Source organism: Sminthopsis crassicaudata, chromosome 1, assembly GCF_048593235.1.
Source record: "Sminthopsis crassicaudata isolate SCR6 chromosome 1, ASM4859323v1, whole genome shotgun sequence".
Taxonomy (NCBI): Eukaryota; Metazoa; Chordata; class Mammalia; order Dasyuromorphia; family Dasyuridae; genus Sminthopsis; species Sminthopsis crassicaudata.
The window spans coordinates 163,515,092-163,533,408 of NC_133617.1; the positions used below are offsets into that span (position 1 = coordinate 163,515,092).

Genomic DNA, 18,317 nt, shown 5'->3' on the forward strand with positions numbered 1-18,317 from the left:
TAAGCAGACTCTAAACCCACTGAGTCAGCAATGTGCTATGGCAGGCAAAGGAAAAAAAAAGGGGGAGAGGGGGAGAAATTTGGGCTGCACTAGGAGAGTCATGGATTCCAAAAAGGAGATGGATGTCAATCATACTATATTCTGCCCTTCTTAGGAATACTGTTCTGCTCTGAGCACCACAATTTACATAGAACTTCAATTATTTGGAGTGTTGAGAGGAAGGCAATCAGGATGACAAAAAGCCTAGAATCCATATCTTTTGAAGATTTGTTGGAGGATGTTTAGTCAAGAGAAGAGAAGGTTCTTTATAAAAGGGAAAAAGTCAGAATATTAAAATTATAGTCATGTAGTTGAAAGGGAATATTGTTATGGAAGAGTGATTAAACAGATTCTGTTAGTTCAGAAGGCAAAAGTTGGAGCTGTAGGTAGAAGTTCCAAAGAGATAAAATGAGACTTGACATCAGGAAAAACTTACCAACAATCAGGACTGTACAAAAATGGGATGGGTAACCTTAAGGAGGAAGACTGCCACTTTCTTGATGTCTCCAAAGAGAAGTTGGATGACAACTTGAAGGGTATGTTATAACAGGGATTGGTTTTATGTATGGATTGGACTAGGTGACTGCTTTGTTCTAATATTATTCTAAAATTCTACCACTCTATGAATTATGACCACCATAAAAACACAAGCTTCTTGCCACATTATTGATTTTAGATTTGATGGACAGTTTTCCTAAGAGTTAAAGTAAGTGTGTGTGTATCTGAGTTTCAAATATACCCAAAATATGTAATAGAATGAGACAACTTAATTTGTAAAAGCAGATTTATTGGGTGTTTCTTTTAGCATGCTTTGTACATTTACTATTTCACTATTTGACCAACAGTGAATAATCTGCATGTAATAAATAGTATATTAACTAGTCAGTGCTTCTTAAGTATCTTTTTTACTTTGATAGGATGGGAAAGAATATTACGTCAATAATGAATGTACTCTGACCATTACTTTAAATGATAGCCCTAGGATTTGATACTACCAAATTGATATTTTGATTAGTTTCCATTTTCCTTTCAAATTACCCCAGAAAGCAGCAGGAGACAAAACTCTACTCAATCCTGTTCTACCACATACTTTTAGCACTTAGAGAGTGCTAAGAAGTTAATAGCAGAGAATTATATATGATATAAAGTTAACTCACATTTGTATAGAAATTTAAGGTTTAAAAAGCAATTTCCTCACAATAATTTTGTGAGGTATACAGTGCAAGCATTAGCTCCATTTTACAGAAAAGGAAACTGAGGCTCAGAGAGATTATAACTTTTTCAAGGTCCCAGATTAGATGTCACAGCCTAAACTCAAAGGTAGGTCTCTTCAGAGTCCAATAGCAGTGTTTTTCTACCTCATTGTACTTCTGCTAAGCATTTTGTAAGGTCCAGCAGTACCAAGTTGTATAAATAGCCATAAATTCTTATCTCTTGTCACAGATACTCCCTCTGGTTATAGTGATAAAATCAGTAATGATTTGAGAGTATTATTATAATGACATCCCTTTTGGAAAGACTTCTATAAGGGAAACTGTGGATTAGTTTGAAAGTCATGGTTGGTTAAGTGTCAGCCAATGGAGTTTCCAAATTGAGGTGGTATTTTTTAATATGTTTCCGTAGGAGCTGCTTATCAGGAGAGGAGTAGCAGCAAAAACTACAGCCAAATGTCTCGCCTGTGTGGTGTCGCCGTATATGAAGGTCCAGGCTTTTCTTCTGAATGCTGTAATAAAAAAGAAAATGAGCAAGTCTTTTTTTGTGAAATTTTCTTAAAATGGAGGCATAAATATTTCTGTTTTCTAAAAGCAGTGCCTTTTGAAAGTTTTTAGAAAAAGACTAAAAAATAAAACTTCAGAACTTTGTAATCTGAACCAGAATGTTATAGGTATAGTTTATGACTGAGAAACTTTCCTAATGCCAATTACTGTTTCAGTCAAACAAACTAAAATGGAACATTACAGTTTAGCTTTATTCTACAGGGCAGAGAACTCTATCTCTAAATCTGTTTCATGGAACCTATTTACTTACGGATAGTTAGGCTGCATCCATATGTTTTGCTATGTTGTTGCACTGTTCTTATCCTTGAGAAAATTATCAATTTTTTGTAATTTGTTCCTTGAGTCACTATTTTTTAGGATTAATCTCCATGTAACTTGAATTCTTTCTTCAAATGCCCTTCATTGATTACACTTTTTATTACATTTTGGTATAATTATGAGAGTTGTTTTATGCCACAAGCAGTACATGATTATTTTTATAAAAGTACCATACGCAGCAATTCTCTCATTTTGCAATCAACATAATTTTCCATATCTAGCTTTTCTAAGATTCTCTTCAAATTTTATTGATTTTTTGGTTGCCTGTTTCTTCTTATAATTTGAATAGTTCTTTTTTAAAATATTGAGATGTCATGACATTTTTTGCTTAATATAGTCTCCCTATTTATCTTTTTTAACCATCTCTGCTTTTCCTATTGCCTTTTCTGAGATTTTAATGGCTATACCAGTTTTTCTGAATTTCCCTTAAGTATAATAATTCTTCCCTGACCACTCATTTTAATTCTGTGTGATTCTTTATATTTTAAAATTTTGTTATAAATTTATTGTTGGATGTTGCCTTCTAATCTGTTAAGCTAATTTCATCTATTTTATGGGTAAGTGTAACCACTTTACATTCATGGTCAGAACAATAATTTTGTCAAATGCAGAAAAGATAAAAAAATTATCCTAAAAAATATCCTTTCCATAATCACTCCAAACCACAGCAGGTAGCATAGAACAATCAACTATAAACATTTCACATTATTATAGGAGAATAATCCTTTAGTTACTCATGTCAATATTTCTAGAGGATAGAGCCTTAGGGGAAGGCAAAGAGAATGAATATAATAACTGTGAAAACAACAGAAAAGGTATCCTTACAAGACAGAGACAATTTTAATAAGATAAACTGTCATGTATAACATATTAAACTAATAATTTTGTTATAATATAAATAAACATATATGACTGACCTTTTTTTTTTTCCTTTTCTTGCCAGGAATAGCAGAGTCTTGTCTTCTACTTAATTTTTTTTTCTTTTAGAAATGGGAAATTTGTTAACTTACCTACTATATGAACAAAGCTGGCATTTGTAGGGTCTTTCCCGTGTGTGGGTCCTAAAATGTCTGCGAAGGGAACTGGCATCAATTGAAGCATAGGAGCAAATTTCACATTTAAAAGGTTTCTCACCTATTGAGAAATGTAAATAAAGTCACAAAAAGAGACGTCAATTGCATACAAAATATCAGCTCTTCAAGATGAAAATAAAATATATTCCAGAATTTTAGAGAATCAAAACTGGAGGAAAGTTTTAAGTAGTTTAGCTCTTGCTGATTATAGTTACACAAAGATTCTTAAAGGAGGAAAAAGGAAGAAAGGACTGGAAAGGAAAGGATAGGAAAAAGAGGGATTCCTAAACAGACACACTATTCTGGGCAAATGCTATCAATACTATTAGTATCTCAAGATATCTGAATAGTCAATTCCATGGACATTTTCTATTTATTTTTCAAAGAAGTAAAATAATTTAGTACCATTTAATCACTTGGAAATTAAATTGGTAATATTTCTGGTCACCATAAATCTAAAAATAAAAAATGTCAAGAATATTAAAATGACAGTCAAAATCACCCTATGATATTAAGAGATTTGCTTTATGTTTTATTCTTATAAATATGCAACTATGGGCCATATTTAGTTTCTGAAAAGCAGGCTGGATTTGGAGAAAATGACTGATGTTATGACAAATTATCAAAATAAAATTATTTTATAAGTAATCTGAAAACACCCAAATTAGAAGCTCGAGGAAAAGATTGCTGGAAATGTAAATCTCTGTATCCCTGATAAAAACATGAGAGTTGAAGCTGGGACAAAAGTATTTACCTTGGGAATGGAGTAATCCATGGGAAGATACTGCAATTGGAGACGGGAAAGGAAGAGAGGTTGAAGGAAAATTAGTATGGCACTAAAGACTAATGAGGAAACAGTTTCAAGAAAGATCCACCAAAAGATCCAGGAAAACGTGACTTAAAAAGGCAAATGTATCATTTGTTCAAAGAGCAATTCAATAGCAGCAAGAATTCTCTCATTTCAGAGAATTAGAGAAAAATGTAAGCAGTAGCTGTGGTCCAACTCATTAAAGATATTTGAAAGTAAATGATAGAGAAACAGATATTAGGGCAGTAGAACTAAGAAGTTTTTAATTTTATTTTAAGGTGAGGGAATCTACATGTGTTTAAAGACATCAGAGAAAGCCTCTATAAGAGAAAGATTACAGATAAGGAGAGATGAAAGATGAAGTTACCTAGAAGCAGGAAAGAATGAAATCTAGAGCAAAGATGAAGTCAAGGAGCATTGTTTTGTGGGGGAAGTGTGATACCTTTTTTTTCTGATTTCAGGGAATTGCACCTATTTGCTCTCTCCCTCACAATCTAAAAGTCCCTAATCTTTCATCCAAATTAGATATCAGATTACTTAATGTAATTACTTGATTAATTGTTTTTAATGTATAAGAGTCTGTCTCCCCCCACATTAGGGTTCTAATGCCAAAACTGAGGAATGTACATATAATTCCTCACATAGAAACCTGACATAACCAAAGCTAAAAAAAGATCACACGAAGGGGCTATAACAATGTAAGTAGAAAGAACAACCAATATAAAACAATAAAAAATGAATGTTGCAAAATTACAAAGCATCATAGTTTCAAAGAAGAACTATGAGAAGACAATTCCACTTTAGTCCTTTATGGAAATGAGAGGTCCATGGATACAGAATGTATACATTTTCATCCTTTTTCTATTTAATAAGTTTGGCTCATTTTTTTTTTCTTTTTAAGTTTGCTTAGTATTCTACATAAAATATTTTTATTAACTGGAGAGTATGTTGGCCAGGCTTTTTCAGATATCTTAATAATTATATTTAAGTATATAAATGCTGCCTGAAGTGACTAATTAGCATTGTTTACATATATGTGTATGTATGTGTGTTTTTATGCGTGTGTGCATATGTGTATCAAAAAAGACTACATCACTGGGGGAATTAAATCCAGAGTGTATCATAGAAATATTTGTTCAAATTAGGCTTAGGTCAGTCATGATTTCCTTGGTTCTCAATGTCACAATATTCTTTAAAAGAGAAAAATAAAAATGGCCAATGTCTTGGAATGTCTAAGAATCCCATATAAAACTACATTAAAACAACACTTTGTAGTAATCCAAGAACTCTATGACTGCCACTTATTTTCCAAAAGGAAGAAGGAAATGGGTATAACTATGGAAATGTATTTTCTATAAACATAAGTCTCAAACAATCCTCTAACTCCACCAAACCCATCAACATCAATGAAATAAGGGTCCTACTTCTCTAACAGAGAACTTAGCATTATATGAAACAGTAAATGAAAAGAAATCTTTCCTGAAATGAAAACTTCTTCAAGAGAGCCAATCTCATACTTTTAAAGCTGAGGCAGATGCCTTTTATTTGAGGAAATGAACAACTGTTAGGAACTATAGAAAAAGGCTTTAAAAAAAAAAAAAAAGCAGATTATGTATAGCACATAACCTAAATTTTGCCATCTTGTCAAAAAAAATTACAACTTAATTATACTGTGATATTTCAGTTCTGGGGTAGATTTAGCAATATCTGTTCTATTTGCTGACATGGAAAAGGTATGTAGAAGAATTAATAATATTCCTTGATTGAAACCTACTTAGAAATACCTGGAACCCAAGCAAATTTTTATAAGTTGACACTTTCTTGTGCCAAGGGGCTGCCTATCATGTCAGAACATTTTTTTTTCCTTTCAACTAAACCATTAAGATGAAGAAGAAAACAAGATGCTCTTTCCTAAAGGACCATGGGGAAACTATTTTTACCTCACCCCCTAAACTCCATCTTGTGGCTCTAAAATAGAGCACACTGAGAATGGGGCTTAAAGAGTATTTCTCTGCCAGGGGCTAAACTGTGGGAAAAGACAATTCATAGCAGGAAGGGAATGAATATTAACTTAACTCATGCACTTTTTGAGTCACTATGAACTTTCCATTCATTTAAAGCCTAGAATACACTATGCCATATATATGTATAAATGAACATTTAATAAATGTTTAGTGACAATAATAATTCATATTTTGAAAGGTACTTGGCATATAACAAAGAACAGTGAATATGCAATCAGGAGCTAGACAAAACTATAAAAATATGATATATCATTGCCAATGGAAAGGAAGAAGGGATTATTTATAATGGCTGTCAGAAGCCACCAGCACTAAAATTCTATTCTTTCCTAGCTCTATTTAGAGAAACAACTTTACTGGCTAAGTAACTGAAAGTTCTTCAAAGACAGGAAAGATGAATGAAAAAATTAAAATTTATTAAGTGCTATTATTGTGAAAAATGAAGAGGTATGCTAAGAAATAAGCAAGATATCATCACTTCATATATGTATAAAACTTAGATTTTTCACATCCATTATTTCTGACCCAAAGAGCTTATATATACTCCAGCTCATTTTAATTTTAGAGAGCAAAGGAGGATCAGCCTTTCTCAAAAGTAGGAAACAATTTATTAGCAAGATAGAAATGGTTATTTTTAGGTAAAGGTTGACCCAAAAGTTTTATGCCAATACTGATATTTCAGCTTTAGGCATAAACATTTTAAAACAAAAACCCCAACTCTTCAAAACTAAGCTGCTGAAAGAGCATGTTAGAAAAGAACAAGGACCAGAATATTTGTTGAAGAGCTAATTCTATTTTTAGGCAACTCTCTCTCAGCTCCTCTAGACAACAACAAAATAATCACAACTTAATGCTTCAAAATGATAATGACTGAGCTTGGTCTTAAAAAAGACATGTGGGGAGTTATCTCTCCTGATATCTTTGCAGAAGTAAAGTCAGTACATGTGGAACACTGCATATTACTTTTTCAATATGTTAGTTAGTTTTGTTGGTTTCTCCCATCCCCTGCCTTTTTTTTTTTTTTTTTTTTAAAGGGATGACTCTCTAGAAGAGAGAGTGAAGGAGGATATATTGGAAATTGCAGATGAAAAACAAAATATACCAACCTTTCTGGGCCTCAGCTCCTTTATTTGTAAAATGAGTGGTTTGGATTAGAGCTGCTAACATTCCTCATAGCACTAATACAATGCTAATTTCTCCAATAAAAAAAAAGGACAGGAGAGTTAGAAGTTCTGTATATTTAATACAGTGATATGATTGAATTTATGACTTTTTTCTAAGGAAACAATACCTGGGTACTTTGAAAGGTTCTTTTTTACTATTTTCTTTTCCTTTATCCCCCTATCTCTTGACAGTTAGCTAAACCTTGCCTTTGTTGTAAGTGGGAGTTCAGTTAAAATTACTTAAGTGCTTTAGCTTCCAAATTCTGATTCTGGTTCTTGCTTTCCCTTTTCATATAGACCTAAAAATTCGAAAGGCTTATTTATGGTGACTAGTCAAGATTTAGATAACTGTTAAGCAACAGGGAAATAAAGGAAAAGAGAATAGTGAAAAAGGACCTTTCAAAGTACCCAGGTATTGCTCCCCTAGAAAAGTCATAAGCACGATCATGTCACTGTATTAAATATACAGAACCAATTTTTTAAAAAAGAAGAAAAGAAAAAGGGAAAGGGGGGAAGAAGCCTGTTCTAAAAACTGTAAGATAGGACTAGAGCACCACCTACTGTAAAAGAACTGGCTCTTTATATAAAACAATGACTTAAGGATTTAAAGGGCTTACTGAGTGTTTGTTGAAAGGCAGTTCAAGCAAGCAGAAGAAAACCACTGGCTTACCAGTATGAATCCGCATGTGTTGTATCAATGAAGCCTTCAGTCTTGTTTTATAGTCACAGTGCTGACAATGGAAGGGCTTAACTCCAGCGTGTATACCCATATGTCTCTGCAAGGCCAATTTGGAGGAACATTTCCTATTGAAAAAGAAACAAGATTTGTCAAAATATAATAAGATAATTTTTTAGTTACTCTTCTATAAAATGGAGGGGTTAGAGTAGGTAAACTTGAAGGTACTGAAATCTAGATACTAAGATATCAAGACTATTTCTACACTTTACTAAGGAATATGAATCTAAAAGTATGACTACAATTTTAAAAAATCACCTGGAAAGCATCAAAATATCACTGCAGATGTTACTTTTCTGATCTAAATGTCTAGCAAGAGGATTCTTTAATTAGGAACACCACAAAAAGTAATTAGTGGGTGGCAGAATGGATAGACCACTGAGCTTGACTTCAAAGCTATGTGACCTTGGAAAATCACTTCAGCACTCTGTGCCTCAGTTTCCTCATCTACAAAAAGAGAGGGATGGACTTGATGGCCAATAAGTTCCCTTATGGCCCCAAGTCTATGATCTTATGACTCAATGTCCTCTAACGATTTTTAAATTTCACATATGAATGAGCACTATCAGAAATGCTTATTAGGCTGCCAATTTATCATGGAATCTTGTTAAATTTTCTACTCAGAACAGCTCATATTATAAAAAAGAACTTATTGACAAAGAGTACATTCAACTAACAAGCATTTATTAAGCATCTATCTTGCACAGCATGGTGGACAGACTGCTAGATTTACAGTCAGGAAAACTTGGGTTCAAGTTTTACTTTGTAACAATGAAAAAAATTCCTACATCAAGTATTTGTTAGAACAAAATTATAAGAAAGGAAAGGGACCTGTATGTGCAAATATATTTGTGGCAGCCCTTTTCATAGTGGCTAGAAACTGGAAATTGAATGGATGCCCATCAGTTGGAGAATGGTTGGGTAAATTGTGGTATATGAATGTTATAGAATATTATTGTTCTGTAAGAAATGACCAACAAGATGATTTCAGAAAGTCCTGGAGAGACTTACAAGAACTGAGGCTAGGTGAAATAAGCAGAACCAGATCATTATACACTTCAACAACAATACCATATGAGAATCAATTCTGATGGAAGTGGCTATCTTCAACAATGAGAGGGTCCAAATCAGTTCTAATTGACCAGAACTAGCTACATTCAGCGAAAAAATACTGGGAAATAAATGAGTGTGAATCACAACATAGAATTTATACTTTCTGTTACTGTTTGCTTGTCTTTTGGTTTTTCTTCCCAGGTTATTTTTACCTTCTTTCTAAATCTAGTTTTTCTTGTACAACAAGATAACTGTATAAATATGTTATACATATGTTGTATTTAACATATTTAACATGTATGGGACTAACTGCAATCTAGGGGAGGGAGTGAAGGGAAGGAGGGGAAAAGTTGGAACAGAAGTTTTTGCAAGGGTCAATGTTGAAAAGTTACCCAAGCGACACTGATACATTGTTGGTGGAGTTGTGAAAGAATCCAGCCATTCTGGAAAGCAATCTGGAATTATGCCCAAAAAGTTGTCAAACTGTGCATACCCTTTGACCCAGCATTGCTGTTATTGGGATTATATCCCAAAGAAATACTAAAGAGTGGAAAGGGACCTGTATGTGCCAAAATGTTTGTGGCAGCTCTTTTTGTTGTAGCTAGAAACTGGAAGATGAATGGATGTCCATCAATTGGAGAATGGTTGGGTAAATTATGGTATATGAAGGTTATGGAATATTATTGCTCTGTAAGAAATGACCAGCAGGAGGAATACAGAGAGGCCTGGAGAGACTTAAACCAACTGTTGCTGAGTGAAATGAGCAGAGCCAGAAGATCACTATACACTTCAACAACAATAATGTATGAGGATGTATTCTGATGGAAGTGGAAATCTTCAACATAAAGAAGATCCAACTCACTTCCAGTTGATCAATGATGGACAGAAATAACTACACCCAGAGAAGGAACACTGGGAAGTGAATGTAAACTGTTAGCACTACTGTCTATCTATCCAGGTTACTTATACCTTCGGAAGCTAATAATTAATGTGCAACAAGAAAATGGTATTTACACACATATATTGTATCTAGGTTATATTGTAACACATGTAAAATGTATGGGATTACCTGCCATCGGGGGGAGGGAGTGGAGGGAGGGAGGGGATAATTTGGAAAAATGAATAAAAAAAAAAAAAAAGAAAGAAAAGTTACCCAAGCATATGTTTTGTCAATAAAAAGCTATTAAAAAAAAAAAAAAAGACTTGAACACCATCTAAAAAAAACCAAAAGAACAAAATTATAGTTATGCCACCCCCCGAGGTTTTTTTTGTTTTTTTTTTTGCACTCAGGCAGTTTACATTTGCATAGAGTAGTGACAATCAAAAGACAGAGAGCTAAATACTATTGATTAGTTTAAGTTTAAAATTTATTTTATGTTAATAAGATAAAAGTTGAGAAATTATAGCAAGAAGAGTATCAGAAACAATAAAATTTATGCTAAAAAAGCTTTTCTTGTTCAGTTGTGTCTAACTCCATGGGCCATAGCATACTAAAGCTATCCATGGGATTTTCTTGGCAAAGACACTGGAATAGTTTGCCATTTCCTTCTCCAGTAGATTAAGGCAAACAGAGTTAAATGACTTGTCCAGTGTCACACAGATATTAAGCATCTGAGCCCAAGTTTGAACTCGGGTTTTCCTGACTCTAGGCCTGATGTTCTCTCTACTGAGCCACCTAACTGCCTCCAAGCCATTTATTAAACTTTAAATTGGAAGCTCAGAAATTTTCTAGAATTTTTATAAAAGTCCATATAATTCCAGTACTCATAAACTAGAAAAAGATAGGAAGCCAAAAAATTCTATTAATTTAACAAAACTGACAAAATTTAAGAGCAAACACTTATATTCTGAAATTCCGATGCCAGCAACTATGTCAAGGTAATGTACTTAAACAATGTTTTTTATGTGACAGTCTCAAGAGCACCAATCAAATCAATTTCTGACATAAACAGGACAGGCAGTGGATGGAACATCAGGCCTAGAGAGAAGACCTTATTTCAAACCTAGCCTCAGATACTAACTAGCTATGTTATCTATTCCTAGACAAGTCACAACCTTGTTTAACTCAATTTCCTCAGCTGTAAAAGAAGCTTGAGAAAGAGATGGTAAACCATTTTAGTATTTTTGCCAAAAAAACCCAAATTGGAGGGGGTAGATATGACTGAAATGACTTACCTGTTATACACAATACCCTACAAATCACTTCATAATCAAGACTGAACTGATAGAGATTATCGGTGTTATATAAATGCAGTTATTTATGTTAAAATGTTATCTCTATGGTTGTTTCTTCATCTGTAAAATGGTGATGAACCCATAGCTTTACAAAAAAAAATCTTGACAAATTCATCTTTACATCTCTCCCATCCATTTCTAATTACAGTTACTACTCTATTTCATAACCTCACTTACCTTTTACCTAAACTAATTTTCACTTCTAATTATTCTCCCTTTCCCAAATTCTTATTTCACACAGATGCCAAATTGGGCTTTAAAGCACAGGTCAAGCCATGTCACTCTAATACCCTTTTTCCTCTAGGAAAAAACACCCACTCTTTTATTTGGTTTTTCAAGTTTTTTATAAACTTGCTCCAGCCTATCTTTCCAGACTTGATGTCCATCATTTTCTTTCATGTACACTGTAAACCAGACAGTCCAGCTTGTTGTTCTATTGCATGGATTTCCTCCATGTCTGGATTGTACTCATTCCTCACCTCCACCTTATAAAATCCTTAGCTTCTTCCTTTGATCTCAGTTCAGTTTCCTAAGAAGCTGTCTTGATCCTGCCCTATCTCTAAACTTCTGGGAGTGATGCCCTCTTCTCTCCAAACCCCCACGTTAGAAAGTATATGTATAATATATATATATATATATATATATATATATATATATATATATAATACCTATTATGTGTATTATACACATAAATTATGCATATATTGTTTTTTTCCAATTAAATGTAAGTTCCTCGAGAGAAAAGGGTCAATTTTTTCTCTGTACTCCTAGCATTTGGTACAATGCCTATCACAAATGCTTAAGTGTAAAATGGATATCAGAAATTATTTCAATTTTTGACATATTTTAAAAGGTCCTTTTGAAAAATTCTTAGTGATGTTTCCTACATCAAAATTACTATATTCTTATGAGAGAAATCCTTTAAACTTCTACTTAAAAAAAAAAAAAGGTTCTACTTTTAAGTAACTATAAAAAAAAAAGCTGAGTTCAAATCTGTCATCTGTTAAATTCTGCCATTTCCTACCTATGTGACCTTGGGCAGATTATATTACCACTCTGAGTCTTCTACATCTATAAAATGAGCGTTTTTAAGTGAATGACCTCTGAGGTCCCTTTCTTTACAGGTTTAGTTTTCTTTTTTCAAGTTGTTTTTTTGAGAAAGACTTTGTTCATTAGTTCCTTGAAGCTTACTATGTTCTAGTGACAGAAATGAATGAGGCATCCAAACAGCCATGATAAAAATCAAAATAAAGGGCATCTTAAACCACTTATTAGAAATAAGTGAAGTGGAGACTCATTGGGAAAAGCAATTTAATCCAAAGTATCATTTGAAAATGCCTTATTAACCCATCTGTAATGCCATTAAAACCTGGGTATAGAAAAATTTAAATGATGAAAGCTGTTAATAATGACTGCATAGTTTACAAAATAAGATTTGATATTTTTTTAAATATGGAGAAATTACAGAATAAAAATCTTAGAAGCAAAAATATAACACCCAGTATGAAAAGTTATGTGACATAAAAAGACTTGATTGAGAGCTGACGTAGTATATAATTGAATCCTGATTTGCCTTCAAAAAACCAGAATTCCTAGGATCATACAACTGGAGCTAGACAGGCCCTTACAGGTTACCTAGTCTAACTTCTTAAAGATAAAACTGACGCAGGAAAAATTAAGTAACTTGCCCAAGGCACATAGTTTGAACTCATGCTCTCCAACTTCAATGAACCCAACAATATTCTTACCCTAACCTCCCAGCCCAAGTCTCCTACTTCCAAGCTACAAGGCTCTGCACAAGACAATGACCTTCTCAAAGTCAGTGTCCTCACAGATAAAATAGGATTAACACTTATAATACTAACTTCATTCAAAGGGTTGGTGAAAATACAAATGAGAATATGTAAAAAGTCAACATAACTATTCATTGTTAAGCAAATAACATTTATAAATTGTGTATAATTTATATAAGAGGATCACAAATTCCTGTGACAATCCTTCTTCATCTACATTGATGGCAGGTGACGGTTATAGAAGAAGCAGTTCAAAATTACCATTTTTACATTTTCTATAAACATTAACTTGTTGGTTTTTTAAATGAAAGATTAAAAGAAATTTGTAACCAAATGTAAAGATAACTTACAAGTTCCCCTAAGAAAAATAGAAATACAGAATTGTCTTAATTGTTTATCAAAATATAAGAAATATTTTACAAGACATTTGGTGATCTTGTATTGGAGTGCTTCTTCTGTAATGCATTTGCAAAATTCCATCATGAAAACAATCACATCTTATGTTCCAATATTTATTACAGAGGATATAGAAATAGAAATTCTACAAAGAACTCAAATCTCCCAACTCTTCCCCAATTAAATCAACATATACTGTAATGTTTTTCATTTTAGTGCAATGGTAAGCATAGGTGGTTCAAAAAAGTAAGAGAGGCCAAAGCTTACAGACTTACACTGAGATCACACATATCCTCATAAATATGAGGATAAAGTCAGAAGGCATTGAATATGGCAAATGCCAAACAACAGAACAAAAAATTAAATTGATTTTAATATATGATATTACATATATGATGCTGATTATAATGTGGCCAACTTTTCTAAATCAGCTACCTATTGTGAGACCATTAACTGATCAATTCTAATGAGATTAATAAGGATCCTGAACAGCTACTACTAAAAAAGAGCTGAAAGACAGGATACCTAGTGCTTGGAAAAAGTCATGTGCCTTCAATATGGAAAGCTACAGATTCATCTTATATACATTAAAAAAAAAAAAAAAAGTTGTTTTGTACAAAGATCTTCAATTTCACAAAACAATTCTCTTTTTCTCTTTCACTATTTATCTATTAGGTAAGATGTGCAAATTTAAAGATATATCCACTCCAAGTGGACTATCTGTGCATAGCCTTCTGAACTTGTATTGGTATGATCAAGTAGAATTGAACACACTGTACCTTGACTCCAACATAGTGATGTCATTTTGGTCCTCTTTTGGAACAAAAGGCAATAACTGATGAGGACGAAAATGAGGCTCAAAGGGAAAGATGGTTCAATGCTTCCTTTTCCTCCTAAGTACCAAGGCCGGGTCCATTAGCGAATGAATTCGCTACTCAGTGCTGTGTTAAAACCAAATCTTTATTGGTTAGGAAAGGGATAGACAGGCAATTGGCCTCCACGGAGAAAGACCAAACTGCCTGAAAGGGGACACTGCAGCAAAGTTGATGGGCACAAGGCAGAGAAAAGCCTAGTGCAAGGAATAGAATTTTGGAGATTCATTTTATACACAATCAGGGTCATAAAACAAAGTTGTATTTGAAAAGGACTTTTCTACTTCCTTCGGATATAGAGATGTTTGTATATCAAAGAGGTTCCTGAGAGACTTGTAAATAAGATAGGAATTTCTCTTATGGATGTAAAATTCTATTAATCATTTGTGTCTCAGGTTATCTCCTTTAACCTCTTCTAAAACAGGAATTTCTCTGTTAATCATTTGTGTCTTGGGCTATTTCTTTTGATCTCTTCATAACCATATATAGACAAGTATCCATTTGATTTAGTGTTTAAGTTCGGAAAGAAAAAAACTTATTTTAAAAACCCTGGACCTTATTTTTTTATCCATCACCTACCTTCTGAGGGAATAAAAAACAAACAAACAAACAAAACCTTTCTATCACTTAGTCTATGACAAAAGCCCCAAATCTGTAAGATGTTTATCTGTAAATATGTCGATAACACTATTAAATTTTGAGATGAGAATAAGAAGGCTTTCAAGAATATTAGTATATACCTTGCCCATAACAGGTCCTTAATAAATATTTGATAACTAAAATATTTGATGACTAAAATATCATCTCTACAAGTTGTTTTGTGTGTGTGTGTGTGTGTGTGTGTGTGTGTGTGTGTGTGTGTGTGTGTGTGTGTGTGTAGGGCATTTGGCCTTTGAAGTTGGGAAAAAAGAAAGAAGTATTTTCATATTACTATTTAAATTTTTAAAAATTTACTTTCTTTTTTTTTTCTTAACTGAAATCATGAATATATTAATGTAGAGACTTCTCAATGGAAATTCCTTCTAATGTCACAGATTATCATCTTCTCTTTAACAAGTAACTTTTTTTTCAGGGAAAAGGTTCCTTTTTCTTTTTAAAAACTATTTGTTTTTAGCATTCTTCTGTGAAAAAAAATTTGAGTTCTAAATTCTCTCCCTCTACTCCCTCCCCCATCCTTTGAGAAAGTGAGCAATATATCAGTTATGCATATAAAATTATATTAAAAATTTTTCGTATTAGCAATGTGCAACATGTTGTGATTGTTGTTATTTTATGAGGCAAGTAGGGTTGAGTGACTTGCCCAGGATCACACAGCTAGTGTCAAGTATCTGAGGCTACAAATCACTATTGATCAGAGAAATGCAAATTAAGACAACTCTGAGGTATCATTACACACCTGTCAGATTGGCTAAGATGACAGGAACAAATAACGATGAATGTTGGAGGGGCTGTGGGAAAACTGGGACACTGATGCATTGTTGGTGGAGTTGTGAAAGAATCCAACCAGTCTGGAGAGCAATCTGGAATTATGCCCAAAAAGTTATCAAAATGTGCATACCCTTTGACCCAGCCATACTACTACTGGGCTTATACCCCAAGGAACTACTAGAAAAGGGAAAGGGTCCTGTATGTGCCAAAATGTTTGTGGCAGCCCTTTTCATAGTGGCTAGAAGCTGGAAGATGAATGGATGTCCATCAATTGGAGAATGGTTGGGTAAACTATGGTATATGAATGTTATGGAATATTATTGTTCTATAAGAAATGACCAACAGGAGAAATACAGAGAGGCTTGGAGAGACTTACATCAACTGATGCTGAGTGAAACGAGCAGAACCAGAAGATCATTATACACTTCAACAATGATACTGTACGAGGATGTATGCTGATGGAAGTGGATATCTTCAACATAGAGAAGAGCTAATCCAATTCCAATTGATTAATGATGGACAGAACCAGCTACATCCAGAAAAGGAACACTGGGAAATGAATGTAAACTGTTATTTTTACCTTCTGAATCCAATTCTTCCTGTGCAACAAAAAATTCGGTTCTACACACATATATTGTATCTAAATTATACTGTAATATATTTAACATATATAAGACTGCTTGCCATCTGGGGGAGGGGGTTGGGGGAGGAAGGGAAAAAATCTGAATAGAAGTAAGTGCAAGGGATAATGTTGTAAAAAATTACCCATGCATATGTACTGTCAAAAAATGTTATAATTATAAAATAAAATAAAAAATTAAAAAAAAATCTTTCTGAATATCAGGGAAAAAAAAAAAAGTATCTGAGGCTAGATTTGAATTCAGATCATCCTGACTGAGCCACTATAGCTACCATGAGCATTTAGTCTTAAAGAACTGCCTGGAATAACCTGTTCTGAGAGGTTAAGTGACTGTCGTGAAAATTTAAAGGGGAGCTCCATTAAAAGAGAGAAACTTAAATCTGAATCATTGAGCATCTATTAGGTGCCTAAATGGCAGAGCTGGGATTTGCCTCCAAATCCAGTGTTCTTTATGTTACCAAGTCAACAAGCATTAAGCAACTACTGCATACCAGGTACTGTATGTACTGTGGAAACAAAGAAAGTAAAATAGTCTCTCCCCAGGGAATCTCAGTCCAATGGGTGAAAAAGCATAAAGCAACTATGGCACAAACAAGATTTACACATGACAAACTGAAGGAAATCACTAGCATTAAAGGGTATTAAGAAAAGTTTCCCAATTCTCCTTCAAAGGTAGAAATTTGAAGGATTTCAAAGAAATCCAGAGATAAAAATGAGAAGGGAGAGAATATCCGATAGGGAGGATAATTAGTGAAGATGCACCAAGTCAGGAGTAGTATTGCGTGTAAAAAAACAGCAAAAAGGCTATTGTGGCTGGATTTCAGAGTACTTGGGCAGGCAGTGCAGTAAAAGAAGACTGGAAAGATAGGAAAGGGTAAGGTGTGAAAAGCTTTAGACAAGTCAGAATGAAAACTTCATACTGATTCTGGAGGTAACAAGGAGATACTAGGATTTATAAATAATATATGTCTATATAGGAAGAATGTATGTGACATGGTCAGATTTGCCCTTGAGGATATCAATTTGACTGCTAAGTGGAAGGTGGACCAAAGTGGGGAGAGACTGGAGGGAGGGAAACCAACCTGAAGATTGATTATTGCAATGGTAGAAGCATGAGGTGATCAGGATAATGGCAGTATTGGGGAAAAGAAGGCAGCCTATGAAGAGAAGTTACAAGAACTGATAGGAAGCCTATAAGAGTCAGTAGTTTCAGAAAAGGGAGCCAGGAAGAAGACAGGATTTGGGGGGAAAGGATATCGAGTTTGGTTTTGGAGAAGTTTAAGATGTCTACATAACATCTTAAAAGTTAACAGACATGATGTCTACTACATGCAAAATGTCCAATTGGCAGTTGAAATGTGAGAGGAGGTCAGAAAAGAGGTTAATGTTGGACAGGTAAATTTGAAAATTATCAGCAGAAAGATAATTGAATTCATGAGAAGATGGACAAGATGGAAGCCATAAGAGAAAAGAAGGTGATCAATGACAGAGACTTGGGGCTACATAAAAAGACAGTTTGATTTTGCCTCTCTATTAGGCCGGGAATTATTTTTAGCTAAGAGAAGAGCCTGTAGGGTTCCTACAAATGTTGTGTTGCTTACAGATGGCTTATTCATATTTCAAAGTGGAAAAAAAAAAACAGTAATGTAAGCAAATTCTAGTGAATTATATACCCTGGATGCCCAGGGAAAGTTAAAATCTTAAAGTCATAAGTCTATGTGGACCATCTTTATTCATAATGATGGCCATCAAACTGTTAAACGAGGCTCCAGATATCTCACTGTCCTAGTTCTTTATATCATCTCTGTGGCTGAGAGCTTACAGTTTGTTTTATGTCATAATACTTTCAAAACATTTAAAATAAACCTTTGAACCATGATACATAAACATTATTTCTTGAGGTCTGTTAAGGCCAGAGTGGGGAACTATTTTTTTAATGAGATCTTTTAGTGATAGAAAATAAA

General features: G+C 33.7%; 1 protein-coding gene across 1 annotated transcript in view; it reads right to left on the reverse strand.

Annotated features, from left to right (window-relative positions):
• Positions 1-808: 808 nt before the first annotated feature.
• The window catches only part of LOC141544482 (uncharacterized), a 44,332-nt gene continuing 26,823 nt past the window's right edge, over positions 809-18,317 (reverse strand). The window contains exons 5-7 of the mRNA XM_074270725.1: positions 7,871-8,004; positions 3,146-3,269; positions 809-1,762 (exon numbers count right to left, since the gene is read on the reverse strand). Of these exons, the coding sequence (XP_074126826.1) occupies positions 1,603-1,762; positions 3,146-3,269; positions 7,871-8,004 (418 nt within the window). The 3' untranslated portion in view covers positions 809-1,602. The remainder of the gene's footprint in view (positions 1,763-3,145; positions 3,270-7,870; positions 8,005-18,317) is intronic.